Source organism: Ceratina calcarata, unplaced genomic scaffold (assembly GCF_001652005.2).
Source record: "Ceratina calcarata isolate Rehan_Ccalc_2016 unplaced genomic scaffold, ASM165200v1 scaffold297.2, whole genome shotgun sequence".
Lineage (NCBI taxonomy): Eukaryota > Metazoa > Arthropoda > Insecta > Hymenoptera > Apidae > Ceratina > Ceratina calcarata.
Window position 1 is genome coordinate 2,114,188 of NW_017152138.1, and position 27,130 is coordinate 2,141,317.

General features: G+C 45.4%; 3 protein-coding genes across 13 annotated transcripts; 2 read left to right on the forward strand and 1 right to left on the reverse strand.

Annotated features, from left to right (window-relative positions):
* The first annotated feature begins 3,210 nt into the window (after positions 1-3,210).
* RhoGAP19D (Rho GTPase activating protein at 19D) lies at positions 3,211-16,152 on the forward strand. 5 transcript variants are annotated; one of them, XM_026812859.1, is made up of 22 exons: positions 3,211-3,505; positions 3,577-3,798; positions 3,883-6,112; positions 6,364-6,450; positions 6,740-6,973; positions 7,076-7,135; positions 7,241-7,361; positions 7,598-7,708; positions 8,166-8,277; positions 8,368-8,451; positions 8,526-8,741; positions 8,821-9,210; positions 9,289-9,453; positions 9,513-9,893; positions 9,967-10,114; positions 10,174-10,301; positions 10,383-11,201; positions 11,309-11,447; positions 11,728-11,788; positions 12,794-13,167; positions 14,057-14,367; positions 14,447-16,152. In XM_026812859.1, the coding sequence occupies exons 1-22, from the start codon at positions 3,425-3,427 to the stop codon at positions 15,371-15,373; spliced, it is 7,401 nt and encodes a 2,466-aa protein (XP_026668660.1). In that variant the 5' UTR covers positions 3,211-3,424; the 3' UTR covers positions 15,374-16,152. The 5 variants fall into 5 exon arrangements, with proteins under 5 accessions (XP_026668660.1, XP_017878524.1, XP_017878526.1 ...); XM_018023035.2 differs by having other exon boundaries at positions 3,212-3,505; positions 7,052-7,135; XM_018023037.2 differs by lacking the exon at positions 7,598-7,708 and having other exon boundaries at positions 3,213-3,505; positions 7,052-7,135.
* An 859-nt stretch (positions 16,153-17,011) lies between these two features.
* LOC108624060 (collagen alpha-1(I) chain) lies at positions 17,012-23,315 on the forward strand. Of its 4 annotated transcripts, none has more exons than XM_026812861.1 (7): positions 18,004-18,338; positions 18,485-19,312; positions 19,450-21,336; positions 21,405-21,722; positions 21,816-21,974; positions 22,729-22,848; positions 22,931-23,315. In XM_026812861.1, the coding sequence occupies exons 1-7, from the start codon at positions 18,284-18,286 to the stop codon at positions 22,966-22,968; spliced, it is 3,405 nt and encodes a 1,134-aa protein (XP_026668662.1). In that variant the 5' UTR covers positions 18,004-18,283; the 3' UTR covers positions 22,969-23,315. The 4 variants fall into 4 exon arrangements, with proteins under 4 accessions (XP_026668661.1, XP_026668662.1, XP_017878529.1 ...); XM_026812862.1 differs by having other exon boundaries at positions 18,007-18,338; positions 19,450-19,680; positions 20,209-21,336; positions 21,405-21,974; XM_026812860.1 differs by lacking the exon at positions 18,004-18,338 and adding an exon at positions 17,012-17,344 and having other exon boundaries at positions 21,405-21,974.
* A 566-nt stretch (positions 23,316-23,881) lies between these two features.
* On the reverse strand, positions 23,882-26,369 carry LOC108623992 (glycine-rich cell wall structural protein). Of its 4 annotated transcripts, none has more exons than XM_026812863.1 (5): positions 26,259-26,369; positions 25,482-25,988; positions 25,137-25,367; positions 24,389-25,046; positions 23,882-24,305 (listed from the first exon to the last, which is right to left on the reverse strand). In XM_026812863.1, exons 1-5 carry the CDS (start codon positions 26,320-26,322, stop codon positions 24,158-24,160), a joined length of 1,608 nt encoding a protein of 535 aa, XP_026668664.1. In that variant the 5' UTR covers positions 26,323-26,369; the 3' UTR covers positions 23,882-24,157. The 4 variants fall into 4 exon arrangements, with proteins under 4 accessions (XP_026668664.1, XP_026668665.1, XP_017878396.1 ...); XM_026812864.1 differs by having other exon boundaries at positions 25,137-25,274; positions 25,467-25,988; XM_018022907.2 differs by having other exon boundaries at positions 24,389-24,920; positions 24,951-25,046; positions 25,137-25,988.
* Between the last annotated feature and the right edge of the window lie 761 nt (positions 26,370-27,130).

Genomic DNA, 27,130 nt, shown 5'->3' on the forward strand with positions numbered 1-27,130 from the left:
CCGCTAGACTTACGGAAAAATTGTATTGGACCTTTCTTGTAGAGAACGACGAGATCTACAATCTCTATATAAAAGTTTGTCGCTAGTGTTAATAGTTTCCGAGTAATTTGCAAAAAACTGTTTTTTTGTTTTTCGTCAATAACTCGTAAACTATTGATGCTAGCGCAAAAGTTTTATACGGAAATTGTAGATCTCATCGTCCTCTATAAGAAAGGTCTGGTGCAATTTTTCAGTAGGTCCAATGGTTTAGGAGTTATTGAGGAGAAATGAAATTTTTTGTCAAAAGTTCGATGTTTCGACGGTGGGTCGGTCGAATTTCGTCAATGCCAATAAAATGCCAAATAATCATACTTAACTCGTTAAATACTCAAGTTAGAAGAAAAATACATAGAATCTTTCTTGTAGAGGACATCAGTGCCTACAATTTCTGTATAAAAAGGTTTTCGCCAGCGTCAATTAATCGCTACATGCTTTTGACAAAATCCGGCCGTTCCCATCGTCAAGAGTTGAGTTTGATGTTGATTTTTTTATTAAGATTGACCAGTACCAGAAGGTAGATAGCCTCGTTGTCGACGATCGCCGTTTAACTGGTAAACTGGAGTAAAATATGAAATTCGTTGAACCCGTAGATGACGCCAGTATACGGATCAGAGTCCTGGACGACGCTTAGAGAAGGGATGTGAAAGAGCGACTGGTGGCAATGAATGGTGGGGAGGGTGGGGAGATGAGGATGGCCCGCAGTGGAAAGAGGAGGAAGAAAAGCAGAAAGAAAAAGAGGTGAAAAGTAAAGGAAGACGGTTAGGATAATGACGGGCAAAAAAGTGGTTCCGTGACACTTTTTTCTCTTTCGGTAGAAATTAAATTACGAGAAAGGTGTACGACTGCATCGATAACGTACGTCACAGGTTGCTACATACCGTTTTCCGCGAAAGACTTCTCTCTTGCAGACTTTACCACGGTCAGTGCGCTCGATTCTCTTTGGCCGCCATATTACTGTGCCGAGTAGTGTAGTATCTTCTAATGTCGTGAACGGTTCAAGTTAATTGCTTCCGCATCAATATCCCACAGCGTCCGTTCAAGCAATTGGACTTTACACATCTCACCGTGTACGAATCAATGGAAGGGTACTTGCCTAAAATCCTTCTACTTATAACCTATCGCGCGCATACGAGTTGACTCGAAGCGTCGAAGTCGATTGACGTTAGATGCGTTTCTGCTATTTAATCTCATGACTACTGCTCGATCTCAAGTTCGAGCAAAGCGACGAACAGTGATCTCCCAGTGCCAAATTGTTACTTTATGTGTACCGTGTCGTTTGTATCGTGTGCATGGATCATCTGTCTTCCTAAGAGACCCATGCTTACGGTCGTTTGAAGGTGCATCAACGTGAAAGGTGTCTTTTCTGTGCTTCGTTTCAAAATATAAAATAGGATTATGTGCTCGAAAACGAGATTTATTGCTCGCCGAAACATTTTTGATGGCGTGCGTCCTGGTGGAAGCACTTCGGTTTCCATCATCGGCGGCAGGTCCGTGTATAATCGGCCTGGATCAACCTTCTGAAAGTAAACCGGGAAGTAAAAGGGACGAACACAGCCTCGTCTCGTAACGTCAATTGATTTGCAATCGGTGTTAATATCGTGGAAGGAAGTCCGAAGAAGCGAAGGCAACAGGGGCGCTGTGAATTGCAAGCACTCGATGCGCGAAATTTTTTTCTGTACGGAGGTTTGTATCTGTGTATACGGGGACGATGCTGGTGTGCTCTTGTTCCGCATCTACCCACACATACAGACGTACCCCACTCTATCTTTCTTCATTTCCCTCTTTTTTCGTCTCCTACCACAATTCTTTATTTTTTACCTCTTTAAATTTATATATATTTACACTTTTTTGAACCAAGTAAAACTGAATTGATTGATAAATTAAATGCGGAGTAGTGAGAGAAAAAGATACAAATAGGGCGTGTGTATGTACATTCTTACTTTCTTATCGTGTGCTTATCACGATAATCGTGGAACGTCAATGTTAAACAACGTCGAACCCGATTTATGGTACGCGTTCATCAGCACGGTGAATCGGTAAACGTATTTTTGGAAATGAGCAAATCATTTTGGAGCCTGTGATTCTGTTGAAGAATGAATGCAGAAAGTGGAAGCACACGTTGCTCGAATTAAATCTATAGTTGCTGTATTTTTCTTTGATTGTTTCGCTTTTACCATTTTTTAACCGTCGCGTCGCATTAATTTCATTGAACAATTTCAGTTATCCCATCAAAGACGAACGAGAGGAACAATTGAGAGATAATTTAATTTTGACAAGTGAAAAATGAAATTTTGTTAAAAATCGATAATGGAAACACGAGGAAACTTGTGACACAACTTAATAAACGGCTAACGATATTTCGGTCACCGCTAATACGAATAGGCAAGCCGAGCGTATATTTAGATGTCTGAAAGGAATCTCTGTTACGCGCAGAAGTACACGATCGTTTCCTTATCGGTGGAGAGAATAAAGTAGTCGGGTATTCTATTAAGGAAACGAATCGATAAATTGATCGTCTATCTATACTTACATTCCACGATAGAAAACACGTTGTCGAAAATTTTATTGTCAAGGTAGACGCGCGCGAATCGTTACGTGTAAACGAAATCGACTCGAGAAAAAGAGGAAAAAGTGAGCCCGAACGATATTGTTCGGATCCGAAGAAAGTATGTCGCGTTACAGAGAAAGTAGAATGCTCGTTGCTCAGCCGACCGATGCAATAGTGTACCTATACGTATACGTATACGCGTATTAATACCTACCGATAAGCACGTGTATGTATCGTATGGCTTATGTATGGGACACTTAACTGTGATATACGTGTGATTAAAAAGCGTATCGAACAAGGCGACTAATTTTATATCTCTCGAATATGCACTACATTTTCCACAATTACCGTGACATAGACAGTTTTACATTATGTCGTTTTACGTCTTAAAAATATCGATAAATAAACAAATAGGCAAATTGAAATCGATTATCCTTTCCTTCTTGATACACCGCCTTCGTTAATGATACGATTCGTTGCTGAACTTACACCTGAATTCTGGGGTGCTTTCAGGAAACAGCACAATGTCCGAGGACCGAAATAATTCCCAAGAGTCGGTTGGGCAGCCGCACACGGTACGTAAAACCAAACGATCGTGCCAAACTTTGATTCGGTTTATTTTAGTGAGCGAAGCTGGGAAACGGACTTTCGTGCGAGACGAGGTGAGGCGAGAAAAGAAGCGAGAATAGAGGAGGATTGCTTCTCGGTTCCTAGTTTTCTTACCCTTCGTGGAGAATGAGCAACTTTCTAACATCGTTGCCAAAGTCATTCTTGTATTTTGTCGATTACCATGTTGTGACTTGAGACTATTCTACGGTTTACATCCGGAAGCCTTGAATGCTTATAAAAATATCCAATGTATTCGTCTTCCTCTTCTATTCGCTCGGTTTCTTCCTTCATTCGCGTTTCATTCTCGCGGTGAATATGGGCACGACTATAGGAATTCGTTTCTTCTGTTTCTTTACATAAACTCGATTATTTTCTTTCAGACAGAAGAAGCTAACTTGCCGCCGCTTCCGGCACCGACGGCTGCGACAGGCCCGAGCATCGAGACAGCGATAGCGATCGGCGGTACAATATCGGCAACCGGAACTGTCCAGCGAGACGATTCACCGCCACGAGGTCCCCGAACATTATTGCTACGCCGTAGCGAATATGGCTTCGGTTTCACTCTACGTCATTTTATCGTTTATCCGCCAGAGGCCTGTTGCGTAAGTATTCCATTTGTACTCTTCTTTCTTGATTATGGGCATTTGCATGTTCCTTTACTTAGAGAGATTGTCGCGTTTTATTAGATTCTGCCAGGCCACGAGCGAACGAATATCGACGAGCCGATGGACACCATATTCGTGAAACAAGTGCGTCCTAACTCACCGGCAGCGGAAGCGGGATTACGCACGGGTGATCGGGTAGTATCTGTCGACGGGAAACCGACGCGTGGTGAACAGTACGCGAAGGTGGTACAGCGTATCCAGCAGGCAGGACCGTGGCTACGTCTTTTGGTGGTTTCGAAGGAAGACGATATCTTGCAAAGATATTTTGGCGAGACTGCTCACAATCCCGAAACGAATCAGCGACCGCGATTGCGTTCCCCAGAAAGGAGTTGTCGCAGGCAGCGTAGATCGGCTAGTATGATCCCTGGTCTGTCGCCAAGGACGAGGCAATCTTGGGTCTGTTCAGCATCTAGTTCAATGCCGTTGCCGTATCAAGACCATGATCCATCACTGATTGACCAAGGACTTTCTGGCTGGGATCCGGAAATTCGACCGAACGAGTTTTCCAAAGAAACTGAGCAGGTTCGCGGCAACAATAGTAAAATGCAGCCGCAGATGGCGAGAAACGTGATGTATCGTAGCAAACCTACGCAAGAAGCAGCTATCGCTAGCCGCTACGAACCAGTGGATGATAAAACGAGATTGCGGAATCAGCAACAGCAGCAGCAACAACAACCGGTGAAAGGGGTTTCGAGTTCGACTAGCGCGCAACCGTATGATAAACCATACGAAGTTTACGATAGAACGCGTTCCGAGTCGATCTACTCGAGGACCAACAGTGATCAGATTTACGATAGGATCAAGGATCCGATATACGAACGTGTGCGACTCGAAGAACCGATGCGGACGAGCATGGAGGAACATCATCATCAACAGCAACAATCGCCGCAACGACAGCAGCAGCAGCATCAACAGTATTACCAGTCTCAGCATTCAAGTTTGTCGCGGTTTCCATTATCACGTGCAGAACCGCAAGTACCTACTTTCAGGTTGGCCGCGAGGAGAACGAATTCTCGTCGCGCCAGCGAAGGTAGTACGAGTAATTGGACGATAAACAATTTGGATACAGCCAGTTACGCTAGCGCGGACGCTCTCAGATCATGCGAGCCCGGCTCCAGATTCAGCATCGATTCGAGGAGGGATTCGTCTCCCGCGCGCGTCAACGATCCGTCCTCCTATGACGTGATGCTGAGGAACGGAACAAATCCAGCTAAAAACGAGAATCGAAATGGTAACTTGTACGGGTACAAAACGAACAATGGGAGCACTGGCGCTGGCTCAGATTCGACCATCAACACGAGCATCGATGATTCCGTCATTATGACGAGGTTACGAAAGAGTTTCGAGCAGAAAGAGGAATTTCTACGGAGACCAAGCCACCCGATCGGTTGGTTTCTACCCGAAAAAGAAGATAGACCCGAGTCTCCGATTCGGAGCAACGCTAGTTCGAGTACAAGCGTGATTCCCCGGGAATTCTATGCGAGACCGCAGAAACTCCAAAAGCAAATTTGGCCACCGAGTGATTTGAAACCAGATCAACAATTCTCGAGGGTCGTACAAGACCAAAACCGGGTGTTTGCAGGGAAATTACCAGCGGATAAATCCTCTTTGAGTCAGAGTGTTCAACAGGCGAAAAATAAAAACGGGACTTCGTCCGCAGAAGCGGAATATTTTGCTTCTCGAAGCGATCAAATCGAAGAGTCTCCTAACACGATGCACTCTTTCGACCACGCACATCGTCAGCCAATGGTGGCTTCCTCTGCTGTTTACGAAAATCGTTCCGATTTGAAGGAACAGGGTGACCGGGATAAGCATCGAAGTACTGGAAAGTCGAACAACTTCGTTGGAACACTGTCGAGAATACAAGAGAATATTGCCAATGTTGGTAGTTTCCTATCTTATGCGGGTGATCGTCAAGCGATAGATGCTAGGAACGGTGCATCGTCCCTGCCTTCGTCGCCTGGTCCGGATAAGAAAGTGGCGAACGACAAATTCCCGACGCTACCCCAAGGGCTTCAAATTGTATCGAAACGCGCGAAGCAGTTTGAATCTGGACGATTGTTGAGCGATGATGACGAACCAACTGGCGATCGGACCAGTCTTTACAAGAGCGAACTATCGAGGTTGTCGAACAAACGTAGCGTACCAAACGTTGCCGTTCGTAAAAGGGAATTCGAGTCAAAAGCCGAGGCGCAAGAACCAAGGAGAGCGCTAGTCGCTTCAACTAGGGAAACCAAGTCCTTGGATAATGGTAAGTCAATTTCTCATCAATCTGGTCTTATTTTTCGCTTCGTTTCTGTTTCGCAAACAATTAAGGAACATAATGAAGATGAGGGCGTAATGAGTGATTGATTAATGAATTTATTGATTAATGAATTAATTGCGCATTTTTAAACACGAAATAAATCTTTAATCAAACCCCATTTTGTATGTACTTTCTCATGGAAATCTCTACTCGACTGATATAAATTCGCCATACTCTGTGAATATATTTCAACGTAGGTAACGGATTAAAAGGGAACAGAGTAATTCCCGTAGGCAGCAGGCACATCCATTGCGCGCCGCCAGCGACTTATAGTGCTCAACAAGGTAGAGGAAAGAGCCGAGTTTGATTAAGTGTTGAGTGCCCCAGTATGTCAACTAATACAAACTTGAATAAAATGTGCAGTTGTATCTGTGGTGTGGAATTGTCCGAGTCTGCTTTAATGTTGTGCTTTTGAGAATTTCATTGCACGAAACACATTGATACTTAAGAGTTGTATGCATTCTCGTGTCCTCTGTATCGAGAGACTTAACATTGCAACTCCGTATAAATGTTGTCTCGATTTAATTTTAATCAAACATTTTTATTAAGACTTTCCTTTTATGATCCGTGCAGACACACTGAGTTCAAGGATCGTGTACAATGAAGTTGGACCATCAAGAATTCGTAGTAATAGCGCGGAATCATGGGAATCCACAAGCAATTCTGTCGATTTGATGAACAGGCACCAGTGGCCTCAAAGAGAAGATGAGACTGGACGCAAAAGAGACGCGAACGAGACTGAGGAAAATCGTGGTTACGTTGACGCGTCCGATGATGGGAACGAGAAAATCATCGACACTGAACATGGTTAGCGATCTTACAAAAGCCTATTCACGTAGTTGTGTAATTGCTCTCACAAACGAAACTCTGTGTATTAATTCAAAGGTGTGCTCTCAACTCGGTCTTTAGACAGCGATGTGCACAGAAATGGTGGCGTTGTGTTCAGGCGGCAAAAGAATACGCAAATCTGTAAGTAAACGTGTCTGGTACAGTAGAACTCTTTTTTTGCAAGTGAATCTCAAGTGATCTGTGCAATGATATTGAAAAATTAAGAATATTATTTATTTATTCCAGCGGACGAGGACCGTGCTACGAGGAGAGTGTCGTACTTGAAGGCGACTTGGGGTGAGCGAATACACGTCGATAGTGATTTGGAGCTGAGCGATTCCGAGCCTATCATCCACAGTTGTAGGAGGTAGGCAAGCCAACCAGTTAAAGAATCATTCGCGTTTCCTTTCAGAAGCATACAAGCTGTTTTTCGTGTAACTAGTCCACGTGTATGTACATATGTACGTGTATATCAAGTTCCTGCATTACGTATATCAGAATCTCTTCCAGCGTCGCGTATCGGGCTAGGTGGCCTTGTGTAGTTACAATTAATAGTCGGAAGTGATAGCATACGTCAAGTTTTGCCTCCGTCCATATTTTCAGTGTTCATAAGAGATGGCGGCTGCCGCCGCTGCTTCGAAACGATATAGCATCGTTACGTCGCATCTTCGAGGAAGTGACCCAATCCACTAGCTTAAACAGACATATTAATCGGTGAGGATTAGTCTGCCTTGGAATCGACGACAGCTAATTAGGTTGTTTCCGTTGTCGTCGTCATTATTGTCGTGATTTCGAACATCGTCGCAACGTATTAAAACAAGGCTTCCTTCTCTCTGCACTAACTTGTTCGTATTCATTGTGAAGCCGCGCGTTAATCGCGGAGAGGATTAACAATAACGGCTGCACACACTTGGTAGTTTGTTTTATCTGTGCTTGATTGATTAGACACTAGATAGATATCGTGTTTTGCTTCAACGTAGAGTTCAGTGTGTTCGGAGGATGGAACGGATGGAAGGAAAGAGAATTGTCGTCGAATTGTCAAAACGCATTCTCTTTTCGTTGTTGTTGTGTAAAATTAACATTTAATGCAAAACAAAATCATGGACCATACTCTCAGCTGTTTTCACCTTTCACCTAAGAGCCTTCAAAGAAGCATTTCCTATTTTTTCAGCGGTAATCCCACCTATCCTGGTAGAGAAGCACCGGCAAATGTTACGAAAAGCATCGAACAAGTGGAACGAGAGGGACCTCTGCACGTCAAGTTTACAGTAATCGATGGCAAGGTAAACGCACGCTTGTCCATCTATTCATTGCACGATAAATTCTTCGAGAAATGCATTCAACATTATTTACGCTTCATTACGTAATTTCAGCGATCTTCTGACCGTTCATGGAAGCAAGTATGGGGCGTTTTACGTGGACCAATTCTCTTCTTCTACAAGGATCGTCAAAATCAAGTATGCATAAGACAGTGTTTGATGGAGAAATGAAAGTAACCACGGATCAATGTCGATTTTCATTCTTTTTTAAGAGTCCTTCGTTATCCAATGACGGTGAAAATGTAGTCCAAAGCGTGGACGTGAGATGTTCCCTGGTAGACATTGCAGAGGATTACACGAAACGAAAGCACGTGTTGCGGCTGGCGAATCCACACAGTACAGAAATTTTATTGCAGACCGAGGATGCAGCGTCCATGGCGCTCTGGTTGCGAGCACTGCACGATCACGCAGCCGCTGAGAAGCCGTCCGTAAGTTGAAAGCATTAGACGATCTCCATTTCTCACGTGCCATTTCGTTTCGTACTATTCGCATATTTTTTCGTTTCAGGAAATCGCGCAAAACAGTACTCTGAAGCAGCAAGCTGTGCCACAAACTCCAGGTCCGACTAGCAATTCCACGTCGAGTCAGGTGATCGCAAATACTGGTGCGGTGATGTCTGGCGGTCAGCGACTGAGTCCTCTTCCTGGACACAAGGGTATCAAGAAACTGACATCGTTCCGGAACAGATCTCCGACTGGGCAGTCGCCTATAAATAAGTCTCGAAAACCAAGCCAAACGATCGAGAGTCTGGTATCTCCGAAAACGAAAACGTGGAAGGGTAGAGTAGCGAAGCAACTTCGGAGAATGCACGGTCAAACCGGATCCCCGTCTTCGCCAACCACGCAACTGCCTCCTGAGGGTGCTACTTTCAAAGTACCGCTTGAACTATGTCGACCAGTAATTATCCATCAACTATCGCAATCTTATTTTTTGTTTAAACCTGTTATTTTAACACTATTTCTCGATTGCAAATAGTCTTCGTTCTCGGAATATGTGCCGCTTATTGTCGAAATGTGCACGAGCATCGTCGAAGCAAGAGGATTAGAGGTTATCGGTATCTACAGAGTTCCAGGTAACACCGCAGCCATTTCGCACTTGACGGAGAGCGTGAATAAAGGCTTCGAGAATATTAATCTTCAGGTAAGTCAATCGATATTTTCACCCCGCATATATATTATTTACGTTTCTCTTTTATCTAGGATCCCAGATGGAGTGACGTGAATGTGATATCCTCTCTTCTCAAGTCTTTCTTCCGGCAGCTTCCTGATTCATTGCTCACCGCTGAGCTATACCCCATGTTTATCGATGCCGATAAAGTTGAAGATCCTCAAAGACGAATGACGACGATAAGGAAATTGCTCAGGGATCTTCCGGATCATCACTTCGAAACTCTCAAGTATTTGATGTTTCATTTGAAAAGAATCGTCGAGCACAGTGAGGTGAATAAGATGGAGGCGAAAAATTTGGCCATCGTGTTCGGTCCCACGTTGGTGCGAGCGAGCGGTTCCAGGGACAACATGGTCACAATGGTCACTGATATGTCGCACCAGTGTCGGATAGTTGAAAGTTTGTTGAACAATGTACGTAAAAGAGGTAAAAAATGGATGAAGAAAAAAGAGAAGCGATAAGTTAATTGGAATAATTTGATTACAGGTTGATTGGTTCTTCTCGGATGATGACCTGGACGATTTGAGCAGATTGAGCGTGAATCTTAGTCTTCCGGCCGATACTAGCGAGATCGAAGCCGCGACATCCAGCAACAATCATAGTTTATTATTAAATAATATTCATAAGATGGAAGGTACGATTTTTATTTATCTTAAACTAAAAATTTTTTTAATTGAATTCGATATCGCGTAGGAGTTCGAGAGATGGCATCAGCCAAGGACATTGTATCATCGATCATATCTGCAGCTAATCGTAAGATTCAGAGAAGACGGAAATGTCAAGACGAAACGGACAGCGAAGTTCAACACCAAGTCGATAAGGTTTGCTTTTATATTATGCAAGGTTGCGTTTACGCAAATGTAGCACAATTCGCGTTACGCTTGTATTTGTTTGTCATCTAGACGAGAACGAAACAAGAAAGCCTGCCAAATCGGCAAAGCATGGCGCTAAGTGAAAGGCAGTGTTCTGTCAGCCAGATCGTTCTGATGCACGAGAATAAGAGTCAGTCGAACCGATCTCCACCTCTGGATGGGTCCAGCGGCAACGACCATGTCAGCACCACCGACGGCAGCCGGGATGTGTTAGACAGCCATGGTGACGTTGGCCCAGACGAAAAATCGAAAAAGTATTTAAATCATCCAGCGAGTCATCGCTCGGCCGTCTCGTCGGCTTCCGAGTCGTCGCGACTCTCTAGCGAGACTGGCCTGAGCTGCTTCGACGCGAGCTCGACGCTCTCGAGTGCATCAAACGACACCAAGCAAAGCAACGATGAGATCACGATAAGGACGTACGCGGGATTAAGCGCGACTACTCAGGAACGTATACGAAAATTCGAGCAAGAGACGAAGGCGATGTTACAAAGAGATCAGAATCGACAGAGAAGAGAGGCCGAGAAGAGAGAGGAGGAACGACAGAGGATCGAGTTGGAATGGCAATTAGCGAAACGCGAAATGGAGGACGACGATCTGCTAGACAATATAGTTGACACAACGGTGACAACCCCCGCTTATCATCTCGCGGCCGCGTCCCGTCTTTCCAATCTCACCGGTTTTCGTTCAGCCGGGAGTCGAATTCCACCTCTTTCGATAGCTGTCCAGCAGCAACCCACGTCCGCAATTCGACGAGTATCGCAACTCGCTGAACTTGACGAGTCATCTACCATTCTGTCTCCAGAGAACGTTTCGAACACTATCATCAAAAAATTGAAGACTGGCACAGAGGTGAGTTGTTCCTTTTGCAATATCAATTCGCACTCTTATGATCTCGCATTGTTAAGTATGCTTCACGTATCTTCTTTCTTGAATTGGCAACTCTTAATATTTAACAGATGTTGGAACCTTCGACACTACCGCCTATTCGTTACGGCAGTTTGGATTCTCTGCACGAAACGCACGACGTTTCTCAAACGTCTCTCTCGCCGACCAGCCAACAAAGGAAACCAATCTCCAGCGACGTATCGGACGATGGTTAGTACCAATACATCGATATGTATTATTTCTGTTAGTATGTATCTCAAGCACTTCTTTTTTTTTCCGAATATTTTCTCCCCAAGTTCCCCGATTCCTTTTCTGGCAAAATTTGTCTTCGATCAGTCGAATCGATTACTTAGCAACGAGTGAATTTTATTAATTATCGAGAAATGAATCAAATCGAAAAGTATCCTATCTATCTGTGTATGTACGTATTTATTCTCTCTATATTTTTTCTCTGTATAACGTTGCTTCTGACGCTCATTGGTGAGTGTAGCTGGATCTTGTTTCCTGCAATGGACACAGAAGATTCTGACTATTAACAAAAAGCTTTCTAGGTATTCTTTACTCTTCTTGTCTCTCGCTGTTCTCTCAAGCGACTCTTACAACCAACCGCTGCCCGGTACATACTGCACGATTACATTTTCTTCGGCTACAGTTGTTTTCTTTAATATTTTCTTTTCTCATTTTGCTCTTCCGTTTTGCCACGGAAGTTCGATGACAAAGCGCTGAGGCACACCGCATCAAATAGCCACTAGTTCGTTCACACGATTTTGTGTTGAGCGCAATGCTCCAATGCAGAGAAAATCGAATTTTTGTTTCTTGCATGTGTACTACATGGAGCTCGTGATATCTTGATTATCGAAAATATAAAGACAGTCCATTGAGTCTGTATATCGAAGTTTGCATGATCGATCGCTTTTGATATTGGCGTTGAAACTTGCCTCTTACTCGATCTTCAAACGAGTCTCACCTAAAATCTCTATGTACTTTAGCTGCCAGCAGATTAGGTGTGCGCAATCTAGACGTATAGAATTCGTTCTCTGTTATTTACTTTACCTTCCTCTTTTTCTCTCTCCAAAAAACCCTGATATGCTCGCGACGTACCGATCTATTCTGTGTACGTGTGTGTGTGTGTACGTTGAACAGTCGAAAGATAAAAGCTTGAGTAAAAGTTGATGGCAGTAGTTCGACCAGTTAGTTATCGGTAAAAGCTAAAGAACCCAGGGAAAACTGAGACGCGAGGAAGAAAGAGGAAAAGCAGCAGGAAGAGGAAGAGAAAGAGAAAGAAGGCGAAGAAGGAGAAAATAAATATCGATCGAAATCGATAACGATCGGTGTAAAGTGTAAACGAAAACGAAGTCGATAGAAAGAGCAAGGAAGGTGTAGAAGTGGAAGAAGGGCAGGAGAGACTCGCTTGGCGTTCGTTTTGCTCGTTTGCTCACACATACACATATACCACACACACGCTGGTTTGCCACTGCCAGAAGCAGCTGTTAGTACACGTACTCTCGATGGGATGTGCCCGATTATGACGATACGAATGCGTTGAACACTCTTAGGCAAACGGCAAACCCCGGTTTCTGGTGGTACATATCGTCCCACTTGCACGGCGCCGGAAGCCCCGCTGGCTCCGCCACGAAGACACCGGGCCCGTCGCCAGTGCCGATGCCAATACCAATGTCAATGCCAATATCAATGCCAATGTCAATGCCAATGCCCATGCCAATGTCGATGCCAGGCCGAGTGCAAGTGCCCGGATCAGGGTCAGTGTCAGTGTCAGACGCAACTGCAACCGGCAACGATCGCGGGTCACCCTCTTCAGGGCTCCCGGCCTCGGAACGCGTCGAGCCTATCGAGCAGTCACCACCGCGAGGGGTGTCCTCGAGCTCGGGCGCCGGATTATCTTCCAAGACTTTGAACAGGTTCCTTAGAGGTAAATCACCACCTGGTTTGCAGGCAGGAATATCAAATCGCAAAAACTCTACTCTCGACTAAGGCTGGCTCACACGAATGGCTTCGCACATTCTTTGTTATTTTTTCTGCTGAGCACACTCTGCTAACAAACTCTTCCTCGAGCCTCATACGTACTACACACGTGTGTGTCTTGTCCATGTTCTTCTCGCTTTGACTTTGTTGTTTTTAATCAAACGTCGGTCCGTCGAATCGTATGTTGCTACTCTTGTCGCAACATCGCGCCTACCTATTTGTCTACCTACCGGTTGTCTTTCCTCTTCCTTTTGCTAACGCCTAATAAACTGCTCAGCAACTTGGAAAGAATCCAACGTAAAATCTTCGACGAGCTACAGATAATTTTCTTTTTTACTTCGTTTGCTGCTGTTGCGTGCCCGTTTCCTCTAATAAGTACCTTTGACTCTCGTTTGTTTTCCGTTTCTCTTTTTGAGTTGTACGCAACGAAGAAGCCTAGCAGTTAAAACGATTTCAACACTTCGTGCCGTTCACATGTTTTCCGTCTTTCACGCTTCTTTCATCTCTCCCTTCTCATGTCGTTGATCGAGAAGCAAGAATTGAAGGAAGAACCAAGATCTGCGATTCAAGTGGATATCAACTCAAGCAAAAGGAGTTAATCCAGGGAAGCTCCCTTAAGAACCAATCTCGAAAGTTCGTTGTCACGCTCGTTGTTTGTTGCTACGCGGACGACCATAATTTTCTTTTACAGTCGAGAACAATCGAGCACTGTTCGATGCTTTGTGTGTGTCTTACGTTGAATCGTTCGCTTCCGACTTATACCAGACATCATCTCTCGCTAATCGGCATAGGACGGACGGAGAGCTAAAGACTGAAGCGAAACGATTTTATTTCAGGTAGCGATCTCTTGACCAGCTTGACGACCACCTTCGATCGTAAGTGGAGGTCCCTGGTAAACTCGTCGAATCCAACTATCCGTGGATCCGAAACAGAGAATGCGTCTCTTAGCGACGAGGATGTCACGGTGACGCGGGACTCGCAGAACTTGCGTACTTCGCGCGAAGAATCGCGAGAGGGGGAAGACGAGGATGGACGCAAGACGACCGCTTCTAAATCTGCTGATTCTTCCTGCCCTGTCGATAACTACCGGGATCCGAGTCTTCACAAGATGTCCACCGAAAAACATCAACACGTACGGCAGAAAAATGTAAGTGTATCTAGTGAATGAACGATTTCGGATTTTTATGCGCTAGGAGAGACTTAACGATAATGGCGTTTATTTCCAGGACGCCCCCGAGAAGGATACAGATTCATCGGTAGTGGAGAATAGCGGAAGTGTCGAGCCTGTTGGTGCCGCGGTAGACATACCGGACAACGATCGAAGCGCAATAGCGCGGAGAAGGATTGAGTCGAAGCAGGAACAATTGCGATCGAGCAAGGACACCGTTGACGAACAGTCCTCAGAAATTCAGGAATCGAATTGCAGAACCGAGAAAGAGGCGACGGCATCAGCGCAGGGCGAGAAAGGAGCGGACTCAAATTATTCGAACAAACTGAAGAAATTTGAGAGTCTAACGAGTTCTGAGGTGAAGTCGCGACTAAAGAGATCGGAGTCTTTAAACAAGAGGTCTGAGAACACCTCGTCTAAGCTGAAGAGATCCGAGAGTTTGAACAAGCATTCCGTCGAGAGGCTCTCGTCGCCGACCAACGGCAAATTGAAACGGTCCGAGAGTCTGAACAAACACTCGGAGAGGTCCGACTCGCCGAATAGTAAACTAAAGCGGTCAGAGTCGTTGACAAAAACAGAGAAAACCGAGTGCAACATCAGCAAGAGGCGGCAGTCCGTCAGAAAGGACAGCGCGACGAAATTAAAAAGAAAGAACGGTATGCCCGAGCGATCAATTAAGCGAAGGCATACAGTGGGCGGTACGAAAGATTTCGACAAGGTGCACTGGTTGGACAATAAGTTGCAGGTTGAAACTGAGAGGGTAGTTAGGAACGAGTGTAGGCCGAAAAAGAGTCAATTGAGGACGAGCTCACCGGATCTGAGCACCGGTCGAATCGGTCTCACCGACGCTAGTTTTCTGATCGAGGTCAGCTTCCGAGGGCCGAGTAATGTCATCTTCAATGTGACCAACGCTCGTCCGCAATCGTTACCTGACACCAGCTTAGCTTCCAAAGTGTTTAAGGTGCCTCTCGAGAGTCACGTGTAACGCGTCATGTTTCTTGTTTACCTCCTCTTTTTAGAGGGATGAAATGTCAAATCACAGATAAGAAAAGAAAGTATTGCGAATCGCTATTTTTTGTCAATCACTTATGTATATCACAGCGTGTCAATTATCTACGTATCGTACTTGTGAAGTGTGCAATTTTTTGTACGTGCAGCACGTACATAGGTTTTAAAAGTTTAGTATGCATGTATGCGTGGGAGGAGTGCGAGAGGTAGCTTGATCTCTCGATTAAATAAGAAAAGCGGTTTTTTTTTCATGTAGCTCTGCGCACGAATTCAGGCGCATCAGCTATGTGATATCGATCGTAAACGATCGCCGTTTCATCGTTCATCTATGCATTTTAGGCGTATGTCATTAAAAAGCAGCAACGATTTGCAAAGCACGTTGCCTTTTATATATCCGAGGAATGATATTCGTTCCTTCAAACGTATCACGCCCGTACAGACCGTTAACGAACATTTGTTCGTGCGGGCAATTAACGAAATTAGTAAAAATCACGTATGTAAGGCGACTCACGAGCCTGACAATCGATTTTCTTACTACTGTAAATACACACATATACGTACATGGATACGTAAAACGAATGAAATTCTAGGCCGACGACAATTATAAAGCTATATATTTATTTTAAATTCGTAACGATCGTGATAGTATTATTTATTGAACGCGTCGAGATTCCTGGAATGGGACGAATTTATGTATTTGCCCATGTGGTGTCAAATTTGTAAATAAATCTTACATATTTCTAATTTAAAAAAGAACTAACTGTGTCATGATTTAATCCTTCTCTCTAACACCAATTAGTTTGTCAGTTCGTTTCAGAGCTATGCTTCGATGGAAGAGAATGATAAGGTAAGATTATTAATAATTGCAAATAATTAACTAACAATTTTTTTACCTCTTTATACGATGCAAGGTTTTTTGATAGACGTAATTATTGTTTGAAATACTTGAATTATGAACCGATTGAAACGATGATCATATAATTATCTGAAGCTGATCGAAATGATCGAAAGGTGTATGGTTTTTCCTAATTCCGATACGATCTTCCATCCAGGATATCGACGTTTGATGGAACGCCGTTAACAAAGCGTGCGATCTATAAATAATTCTGTGGTCATGTGGTAACAATTGCACATTGATTCTCAATTCTCTTCGCGGTTCGTAGAAGACGCATAGGATCATTCGTATGGTAATAGTTATGCGGCATGCAAGTAGGTAATAATTTTTTATGAACGTGGAAAGTTGGCCGCGTTCGCGAAAAGAGATGATTCGAATCTAAAATGTGCAGTATTGGAGTTGAGATAATTCATTTGGATTCAGTCAGATTAAATTGTTTTGGTAACTGACTAGTAAACCGCAACGCAAAAGCCGAAAATCGCAAAGAAATCATCGACGAAGAATGCGCGCCGCGACTGAATGCATAATTGTGCGACACGTCGCAAATAAAATTCGAAGGAGACGAAGCTTGCAAGTGTCGCGCTCCAATTTGCATGATGCCATTTGCTGGCGTTCTCTCTCGGTAGGAACGTGAGGGGAATTTACGCCATGTATCTTGTGGAAACTCCGAAAGTCGAATGACGTAAAGTCGAGAACCGAACGAGCCGGCCGGCTGAAAACCAGTCGCTGGTCTGTCGCCTCAGCGAATCGGTAGAAAGAGTCAAACAATTGCCGCGTTATTCATTGCCACCCACGTCGTTCGTTCGTCGGGGATGATCCTCGGTCACGGCACATCCTTTCACCGTCGGGGGCATCCTTATATATACAACTATTCGATTGGGATTCACCTCGCAATTGTTCGAGGCTTGGCAATAAGAGCCAACAACTGAGAGGATTCGATCGTTTTGAAGAATCAGTTTAAAGAGTCAATCAAGAATTTGATATTAAGTGAACGCGGGATGAACCGATTGTCAGTGTTCGCTTTTCTAATCGCAACGAGCATTATTGGATTAGGTACGTTTTTTACGTTTTTCTCAAAGCTTATGTGTTTATCCACGATAACTAGCGTTGTAATGTTTGTTTAAGAATTTGCAATCAGTTCATAGATAGTTTTGCTGCAGTAAACAAAGTTAGATGATGATTAAGCGTGCGATCTATAAATAATTCTGTGGTCATGTGGTAACAATTGCACATTGATTCTCAATTCTCTTCGCGGTTCGTAGAAGACGCATAGGATCATTCGTATGGTAATAGTTATGCGGCATGCAAGTAGGTAATAATTTTTTATGAACGTGGAAAGTTGGCCGCGTTCGCGAAAAGAGATGATTCGAATCTAAAATGTGCAGTATTGGAGTTGAGATAATTCATTTGGATTCAGTCAGATTAAATTGTTTTGGTAACTGACTAGTAAACCGCAACGCAAAAGCCGAAAATCGCAAAGAAATCATCGACGAAGAATGCGCGCCGCGACTGAATGCATAATTGTGCGACACGTCGCAAATAAAATTCGAAGGAGACGAAGCTTGCAAGTGTCGCGCTCCAATTTGCATGATGCCATTTGCTGGCGTTCTCTCTCGGTAGGAACGTGAGGGGAATTTACGCCATGTATCTTGTGGAAACTCCGAAAGTCGAATGACGTAAAGTCGAGAACCGAACGAGCCGGCCGGCTGAAAACCAGTCGCTGGTCTGTCGCCTCAGCGAATCGGTAGAAAGAGTCAAACAATTGCCGCGTTATTCATTGCCACCCACGTCGTTCGTTCGTCGGGGATGATCCTCGGTCACGGCACATCCTTTCACCGTCGGGGGCATCCTTATATATACAACTATTCGATTGGGATTCACCTCGCAATTGTTCGAGGCTTGGCAATAAGAGCCAACAACTGAGAGGATTCGATCGTTTTGAAGAATCAGTTTAAAGAGTCAATCAAGAATTTGATATTAAGTGAACGCGGGATGAACCGATTGTCAGTGTTCGCTTTTCTAATCGCAACGAGCATTATTGGATTAGGTACGTTTTTTACGTTTTTCTCAAAGCTTATGTGTTTATCCACGATAACTAGCGTTGTAATGTTTGTTTAAGAATTTGCAATCAGTTCATAGATAGTTTTGCTGCAGTAAACAAAGTTAGATGATGATGTTGACTGTTGCTTATAGAGGCGTACGGAACAAATAGCGGAAGTGCGTCTGCAAGTGCATCTGCAAGCGCGTACGCGAGCGCGGGAGCGTTTCCATTCAGTAATGGGTTCACCGGAATCGGAAGTTCTCCTGGTACCGGTACACACGACGGACACAAAGGAATTCGTAGCTACGACAGTTCCGGTAGTGGCAATCGAGACGCTGGAGTAAAAGGCAAACACGGAAACCCTGATTGCGCGAAATGTAAATGGGAAGATGATGATTACTGGGAAAAAGAGGAAGACGAAACTGAGCCTGAAGAGGACGATTGCGACGACGGTGACGATGGACAGTACAGAGAGCATGAACACGGAGGCAAATCGCCTCCAGGAGTCCATAAGATAGGAGCGCCTACGGGAACGTTTGCTGGAAGTAGTGGAAATGCGGCAAGTGGTTCACCATTTGGTTCTGCAACTCCGAGCGAAGGTCCTTCTTGGCAGCCAGGATCAAACACTGGTGCTTATGGCGTTGGACCGCAACAAACAGGAGGGTATCCTGGTGCAAAACCTCAGAGTGGAATTCCAGGAAGTCAAGGATATCCAGGATCGACACAAGGCAGTCCTTCTGGACCTTCGTATAACCCCGCGGGACCACATCCAGGATTGCCTAAAACCGGATATGGACCACAGAGTCCTGGTCATCCTGGACAGAATCAGCCAACTAATCAACAGCAACCTGGTTCGGGATGGAACGCAGGTCCTGGAAATACACCAAACACGGGCGCGCCGAGTGGAAGTTGGAATAATGGACCCCAAACAGGTTCTGGATGCTCTGGCAGTCATCAACCCGGTGCCGGTTGTGCTCAAGGTCAGCTACAATTTTTCGACCCACACAATATAATTCGCTTAATCAAATATTCATGATTTGAAGGAATCTCTAAGAGTAAACGACGTTTCGATGCATTATATGAGGATTATATTCTTTTTTACTTGATCCTTATTCAGGTCCGAGTGGCAAGGGCCCTGTGAAACAGTCTCTGATACCATTCGCCGTAGTAGGCGTCCCGAATCAAGGATCTCCCGATTATTCAACGAACCCTACTGGAGGATGTTCTGGAGGCCCTTATGCTGCGTGTGGAAGTCCTGGAGGTAGTCCTCCTGGACCTGGCTATGGTCCAACAGGACAAGGACATCCAGGAAGTGGAACACCGCAAACCAATTATGGTCCTAGCACAGGACCTCAAAGTGGAACTCCAGGTACCTCTGGTTATCCTGGGTCGCCATACGGACCTTCTGGACCTTCGCACGGTCCTGCAGGGCAACAACCGGGAAGCGGAACACCACAAACCGGATATGGTCCGAGTAAAGGACCTCAAAGTGGAACTCCAGGTACTTCTGGTTATCCTGGATCACCGTACGGACCTTCTGGTCCTTCGCACGGTCCTGCAGGGCAACAACCGGGAAGCGGAACACCACAAACCGGATATGGACCGAGTAAAGGACCTCAAAGTGGAACTCCAGGCACCGCTGGCTATCCTGGATCGCCATACGGACCTTCTGGTCCTTCGCACGGTCCTACAGGACAACAACCGGGAAGTGGTGCGCCACAAACTGGATATGGACCGAGTACAGGACCTCAAAGTGGAACTCCAGGCACCTCTGGTTATCCTGGATCACCGTACGGACCTTCTGGACCTTCGCACGGTCCTACAGGAGAACAACCAGGAAGCGGAACACCACAACCCGGATACGGACCGAGTAAAGGACCTCAAAGTGGAACTCCGGGCACCTCTGGCTATCCTGGATCGCCATACGGACCTTCTGGTCCTTCGCACGGTCCTGCAGGGCAACAACCGGGAAGCGGAACACCACAAACCGGATATGGACCGAATACAGGACCTCAAAGTGGAACTCCAGGCACCTCTGGTTATCCTGGGTCGCCATACGGACCTTCTGGTCCTTCGCACGGTCCTGCAGGGCAACAACCGGGAAGCGGAACACCACAAACCGGATATGAGTCGGGCACGGGACCATATGGAAAACCAGGAAGTACTCCTGGATTCCCACAAAACCCAAATGTGAATGCTGTGAGTTCTAGCGTGGCTTTCGCCAACGCGGGAAGTACGACGCCTGGAAGTGGACCAACATTTGGGTCGTCAACTTCTGGATCTCCCTACAATAACTCCCCGTTTGGAACACCAAGTTCTCCTGGCTTTCCAAACAGTCCTCAAGGAGGTCATAAACCGGGATATGGTGTCAAAGGAAAACCTGGACCTGGCGGGAAACCAGCACCCAAAGAAGGCGATAGCAAGATTTTTTATATAAATGTAAATCCTGCGCCGGGAAGTCCCGTGGGAGTTAAGCCTCATACAACTCCAAGTGCACACTTTCCTAGTACCGGGGGTTATCAACCTGGACCTGACGAAGGAACTGGAACTAATAAGCCCTCTTATCAACCTGGTCCACACGGAAGCACTGGAACCACCAAATCTCCATATCAGCCTGGTCCTTATGATGGTCCCGGATCAACTAAACCTTCTTACCAGCCTGGTCCATACGGAGACGCTGGAACCACTAAGTCACCTTATCAGCCTGGTCCTTATGATGGTCCCGGATCAACTAAACCTTCTTATCAACCTGGTCCATATGGAAGTACTGGAACTACCAAATCTCCTTATCAACCTGGTCCCGGATCAATTCAACCTTCGTATCAATCTGGTCCTGGAGGGGTCGGAAGCGGTCCGCAAGGTTGTGCACCAGGTATCAGCGGTTGTTCGGGTGGTTCGAACATTCCGACATACGACAGTAAAACTGAGAACGTGAATAAAATTCCCGGAGGTGGGTCCTACCCACACAATCCTTATCTAAATGGAAATATTCCTGTTCCATCAGGTAATCGATCAATCAAATTAATTTTTTAAAGAATCTTTGAGAAACTGTTCGTATCTGTTTGTTTTTAGTTGATTCACGTCCCACGAGTAACATTTTGCCACCGCCTGCTACCAAACAAATCGGTTATGGAAATCCATTTTTGCAAGGAGGTGTTGGCGCCGCAGCGGGAGCTGGAGCCCTTAGCTATTCTTCCGGTTCCAATACCGGTGGTTTAACTTGGCAATCTAGCAACGTCTTTCCTTCGCCAGACGGTGGATCGTCGAAACCCATCGGCGGAGGCAGTCCTTTGCACGGACCTGGATCTGGTCCTCTCGGAGGTCAAGGACAACATCCTCCAGGCAGTTCGCGAGGAGACATAGGCCCACCTGATGGATCTCTTGCCCCGGGTACGGGAACATACTCAAGCGATGGAACTCATACGGGAAGTACGACTTTTTCCGATAATTATCCCGGCACGGTTGGTCCTTCGGGTTCTTCAGGTGTGAAGAGTCCAATTGGAACAAATCTAGGATCGGGAACAGGAGGAGGCATTGGAATCGGTCCTCAAGGTTACAGCGGTTCGCTTGATGGACATGGAACAAGTCCTTTCGGCGGAGCGTTTGCCGGTGCTGCTGCTTCTAGCTACGCCGGTTCTGGAGGTACAATTTAAATCTTCCTAACAATTTTACTTTATTCAGTACCCGCACAAAGCATTTTGGTACAAAATTATTTACTTTGACTTGATGCTCTGTTCATCTCGTTTGGAACTGCGATTCGTTGTCTTAAAATAGTCGCGAAGTGCTGGGTTCGGAATACAGGGATAACGACCTTCCTAACGAGATTCTACGTACCTCCATTGTTACATAAAGTTCCTGGGTGATCTGGAACGGAAAAGAATCAGACAAAGGTCAAAGGACAAACTTATCGCGAATCAAGATATTAAATATAATTGAGTGGATGTAAATGAAGGTGTTCAACAATGGGAAAACGCGTCAAGGTTTTCAGCGCGGTCGGTTGATTGATGAAGCCCGTCTCACAATAAAACATAAATCAGACGCACTAGCAGCGGCTCCTCTCTGGCTGTTAATTAATGACAATCACCGATCGCACCGAACAGCTTCCGCTCTCTTAATGATGTTGCGTAATTTCATTTTATACTACATTGCGTTATCTGCAATCTAAGCATAACACAGTTATCGTATTCCACGTAATTTCTAGCATAAGCGTATCAATATTTATCGATTCGTTGTTTCAGAGGCTTTCGTAATAGTGCAACTTACGTATTACTAATTTTTTTCGTTGATATTTATAATCCGATATTTCTTTTCGTTGATATTTAATCCGTAATTGATTCTATCATTTGACAAACAGATATCCGTTGTATCGTTAAATATTTTTGTATAATCGTTTCAGTGCCAGGCGCAGGTTTGGGACACCCTAACGGCGGAAGTTGGCCCTCAGCCGGAGCTCAAGCCGGAAGTGGTTCCTGGGCTTCGAGCGGAGCTTCCGCTTACGCTAGTAGCAGCGCAAGCAGTAAGTCAAATTTTGTTAATATTCAAGTATCTTAAATATCCAAAAATTTCGTTCGTAACTATATAATGAAATATTGTTCCAGGTTTTGCAGGTGCCTCGCAAATTCCTATAAAAGGATAACCATTGGATTCAGAGAATTTAAACGCCGTTTCCTCAAACTACATTTACTGTATCATATCTATTTTATATTATTGCGGATAATTTATTTCTCGTATCCGTCGAATTCACGCGAGAAGCCTCACGAGAATGGAATTATGTTTTCTTCTTTGTAGGAGAATCCTACGCGTTTACTTAGATAATTGATACAAGCCGATTCCTCGAAGTGATTGTATTATCCTATTATTACGTGGAGATCGCTATCAAGTTGATGTTCAGCTAGATAATGATATAACTGATTCCTCTAAGTGAACATACCATGTTTTTTTATCATTAGAATCGAATGAATAAATAAAGAATTTTAAAAAGAATCATAGTGTGATGTTAATTGCCTTTCGAAAATGAACAGCGACCTTCGCCGGTAATGACAGCTTTACTCGCAGAGAATGGCTATTAAATTGGACAGTAACTAAACGAGTTATGCCTGGTAACGAGTTGTGTCTTTGACACGGACATCTAAAAATGGATGTAAATGTAACGGCACGATTATGAGAAATCCGCTTACGTAATTGATACGTGTATGTATGATATAGGTATGCCAAAGATACTCGCAGTTTGCGCGACGCGTACACGTTAGCTCATAAATTATTCATTACCGGCTAGGAAAAATCTCGAGTCCGTGGTTTAAATATATCGTTTCTCTAATCGACAACCTCGAAAAAATTATTTTTATTCAACAAGTCGTATAAATGCGCGATGCATTATGATTGACGTTCAATTCCACGTTTTCAAATCCGTTTACGCTTCGAGGAAACACGTGCGAGTTCGATAGTAAATCCGGCCTAATCGATGGGTAATAAACAAGACCCGAGAATTAATTAAATGTTTAGATACACGTGTTGCAGGAAATGACTTAATCGTTTTAAATACATAAATATATAAGTATATAATGATCAATCGTTTATTGAAACAGTTTGCAAACTTCACATCGTACGAAGTTGCTTTTTTTTTCAAAAAGACGGGATATATACCAGTGTATTTTATTTGTCATCTGGATGTAAAGGACTAGGTCAGGATAGAAAAAGGAAAAATGGATACATGTTTCGTCGAGGCCCACACGAGCCTCTGAGTCGTAAATTTTTTACGGCTGATCACAGATGAGACTCTGAATCGACTTAAAGTTGAGAATCGACTCTTCGATAAAAGAGACGATTTAAACGACTTTCCCGGCTGCAACTTTGTACGATCCTTTCCCGGAAGAATCGAGATTGGCCGAGCTGCTGCTGTAGACACCCTTTGCACCGTTCACGGTGCCGCTCTTGTTCACCCCTTCGTCGACATCGCCCATACGGCTGAAGAGACTATTACAATAATTAAACAAATGATCAAATAGACTATCAATAGTAACGCGTTAGATCTAATTAATCATGGTGATTAAACGTACTCGACTCCGTGACCGCCGCCACCGCCTGGCCCGTATCCACCGTTGAGACCGTATCCAGCCCCAGCGTTCGCGGACGCTGACGCGGAAGCACTTGCAAGCGCATTCCCAGTAGCGTGAGCGTTAGCATTCGCGCTTGCGAAGGCGTTTGCATTTGAATGGGCATTGGCATTGGCATTGGCATTTGCACCTCCTTTACATCCGCCAGCAGGACAGCCGCCACCATAACCTCCAAGGCCACCGGCTCCACCATGTCCTCCACCAGCACCACCCAGGCCTCCTGCTCCTGCACCGCCATATCCATCGGCACCTCCGCCGCCATATCCTCCTGCACCACCGAGACCTCCACCCCCGGCACTGCCGTATCCGCCTGCACCACCGTGACCTCCACCTCCGGCACCACCTCCACCTCCACCTCCGGCACTACCGTATCCTCCTGCACCACTGAGACCTCCACCTCCGGCACTACCGTATCCTCCTGCACCACCGAGACCTCCACCTCCGGCACTGCCGTATCCTCCAGCACCACCTCCACCTCCGCCAGCACCATATCCTCCACCTCCACCGTGCCCTCCGGCACCGCCTCCACCATATCCTCCGGCACCACCTGCACCTGTTCCACCGTAACCACCAGTTTTTGTTACTCCAGTTGATCCCGTGCCTAATTTAGTAGCGGAGAAAACATATAAAAATTAGTATACGTTTTACGCTGAAATTAATCAGTCGTCTTTGTACTTCTAAAGGATGGTACCTCCATAACCACCGGCGCCACCCCCACCTCCTGCTCCCCCGTATCCTCCTGCGCTGCCAGATCCAAGGTTACTACAGCTGCCGCCACCGCAACCTTTTCCACCTCCAGCTCCAGTGCTTCCGTATCCACCGGCGCCACCCCCAGCCCCGGAACCTCCGTATCCACCGGAACCACCTCCGTGTCCACCACCTCCAGCTCCGTATCCACCGGCGCCACCTCCGGCTCCGGTGCCTCCGTATCCACCAGCACCACCCCCAGCCCCGGAACCTCCGTATCCACCGGAACCACCTCCGTGTCCACCACCTCCAGCTCCGTATCCACCGGCGCCACCTCCGGCTCCGGTGCCTCCGTATCCACCGGCACCACCTCCAGCTCCGGCGCCACCTCCAGCTCCGGCGCCACCTCCAGCTCCGGCGCCTCCGTGGCTACCGGCACCACCTCCAGCTCCGGCGCCTCCATGGCCACCGCCACCACCGAGACCTCCGGCACCACCGAGACCTCCGCCTCCACCGAGACCTCCGGCACCACCGAGGCCTCCACCGAGACCTCCACCGAGACCTCCACCGAGACCTCCGCCACCACCGTGACCACCGCCTGCCCCCGAACCTGCACCGCAGCTCCCGGTACTACATCCACCGCCTTTTGCGCCACCGTAGCCGCCGCCGCTGCCGAAACCGCCTCCGCTGCCGAACCCTCCTCCACCACCGCCACCACCGCCGCCTCCGCCACCGAATCCGCCTCCAAATCCACCACCGAATCCACCACCGGAACCTCCGTAGGGATTCGCAAGAGCTTTCGCTAGATCAGTAGGATAGTAAAATCCGGAGTGTCGCCTGACTCTGTTCACGTGGGCTAAACATTTAAAGAGTAATTAATATTTGAGTACGTTAGCTGATTTCATTGTATAGAAAAGATTAAGAAAGTTTTAAATTTATTTTCGTATAACTTATACTGTCTTCGTCCATAAGTTGTTAAGTCAAGTTAAGGAAATTAATTGTTCATCAGAAATACGCGTCTCAAAGTAAAATGAATAAAACATGTTTGACTGCCGTTTGTAATTGTAATTATTGTTAAAATATAATTATAAGGAAACTGAAAGAATAGTATTATAAAATAAAATACCTTGCACGTGAATGCAGAGCAGGGCTAACACAGCGAGTAGCACGATCGTTCGATATCTTCTCATGACGTTTGGATCAATTCCTCTATTCCCATACTGTTCGCGAGACGCTCATCTTTATATTCTCTCTCCCACTCTGATTTTACACGATTCTTCCTGTAACCTCAGCTGCGATTCCTCGAACGCGGATCAAACCATCAAACGGCACAACGGGGCCAAAAAAACAGCCGCTGTTCAAGGCTAAAGGTAACCGATGATGATGCGTATCGATCACCGAATTATCTCCTTTCCGCCAGGCTAACGTCATTGAACTCGTCAATCTCGAAGTATCTTATAATTTTTTGTAGTCCCTCGTCAATTGCGAAATTATATTATGCGGGTCCTCATCTCTGAGTGTACATAAAGTTATATCATCGCCAAATGCTTCTGAACTACTCGAATGACTATAAAATAAATCTCAAGTATTTTCCTTTGTTCTTTTGTCATCTCAAACTCGAAATCCTTGAAGTTTCAGTATTATTAATTCTTGCTATCCCTTCATCATTTCCTTTATTTATGTAATATCTTTTTCCTCTAAGAGAATTCATTTTTATCTTTTATGTAAAAGGGTTTTTATCTTATCTGCCTTGTATCCTATTTGTATCGTATTTCCCAGGAACCAGGGTACCTCCCGATCAAAGTTGGAGAAAAATTTAAAAGATAGTTATCGGTAAAACCAGTTAGCGGTTGCGTGAGTTACGTCACTGGAAATTTCGCGGTTTTTTTGTTTCACCAACGATGATCGCTTCGCTGCGCAAGCAGAAATTATCAATGATGCTGCGCAAATCGATAATAAAACCTTGGGTGATCTTCACCACGGAAATCAATTCAAATT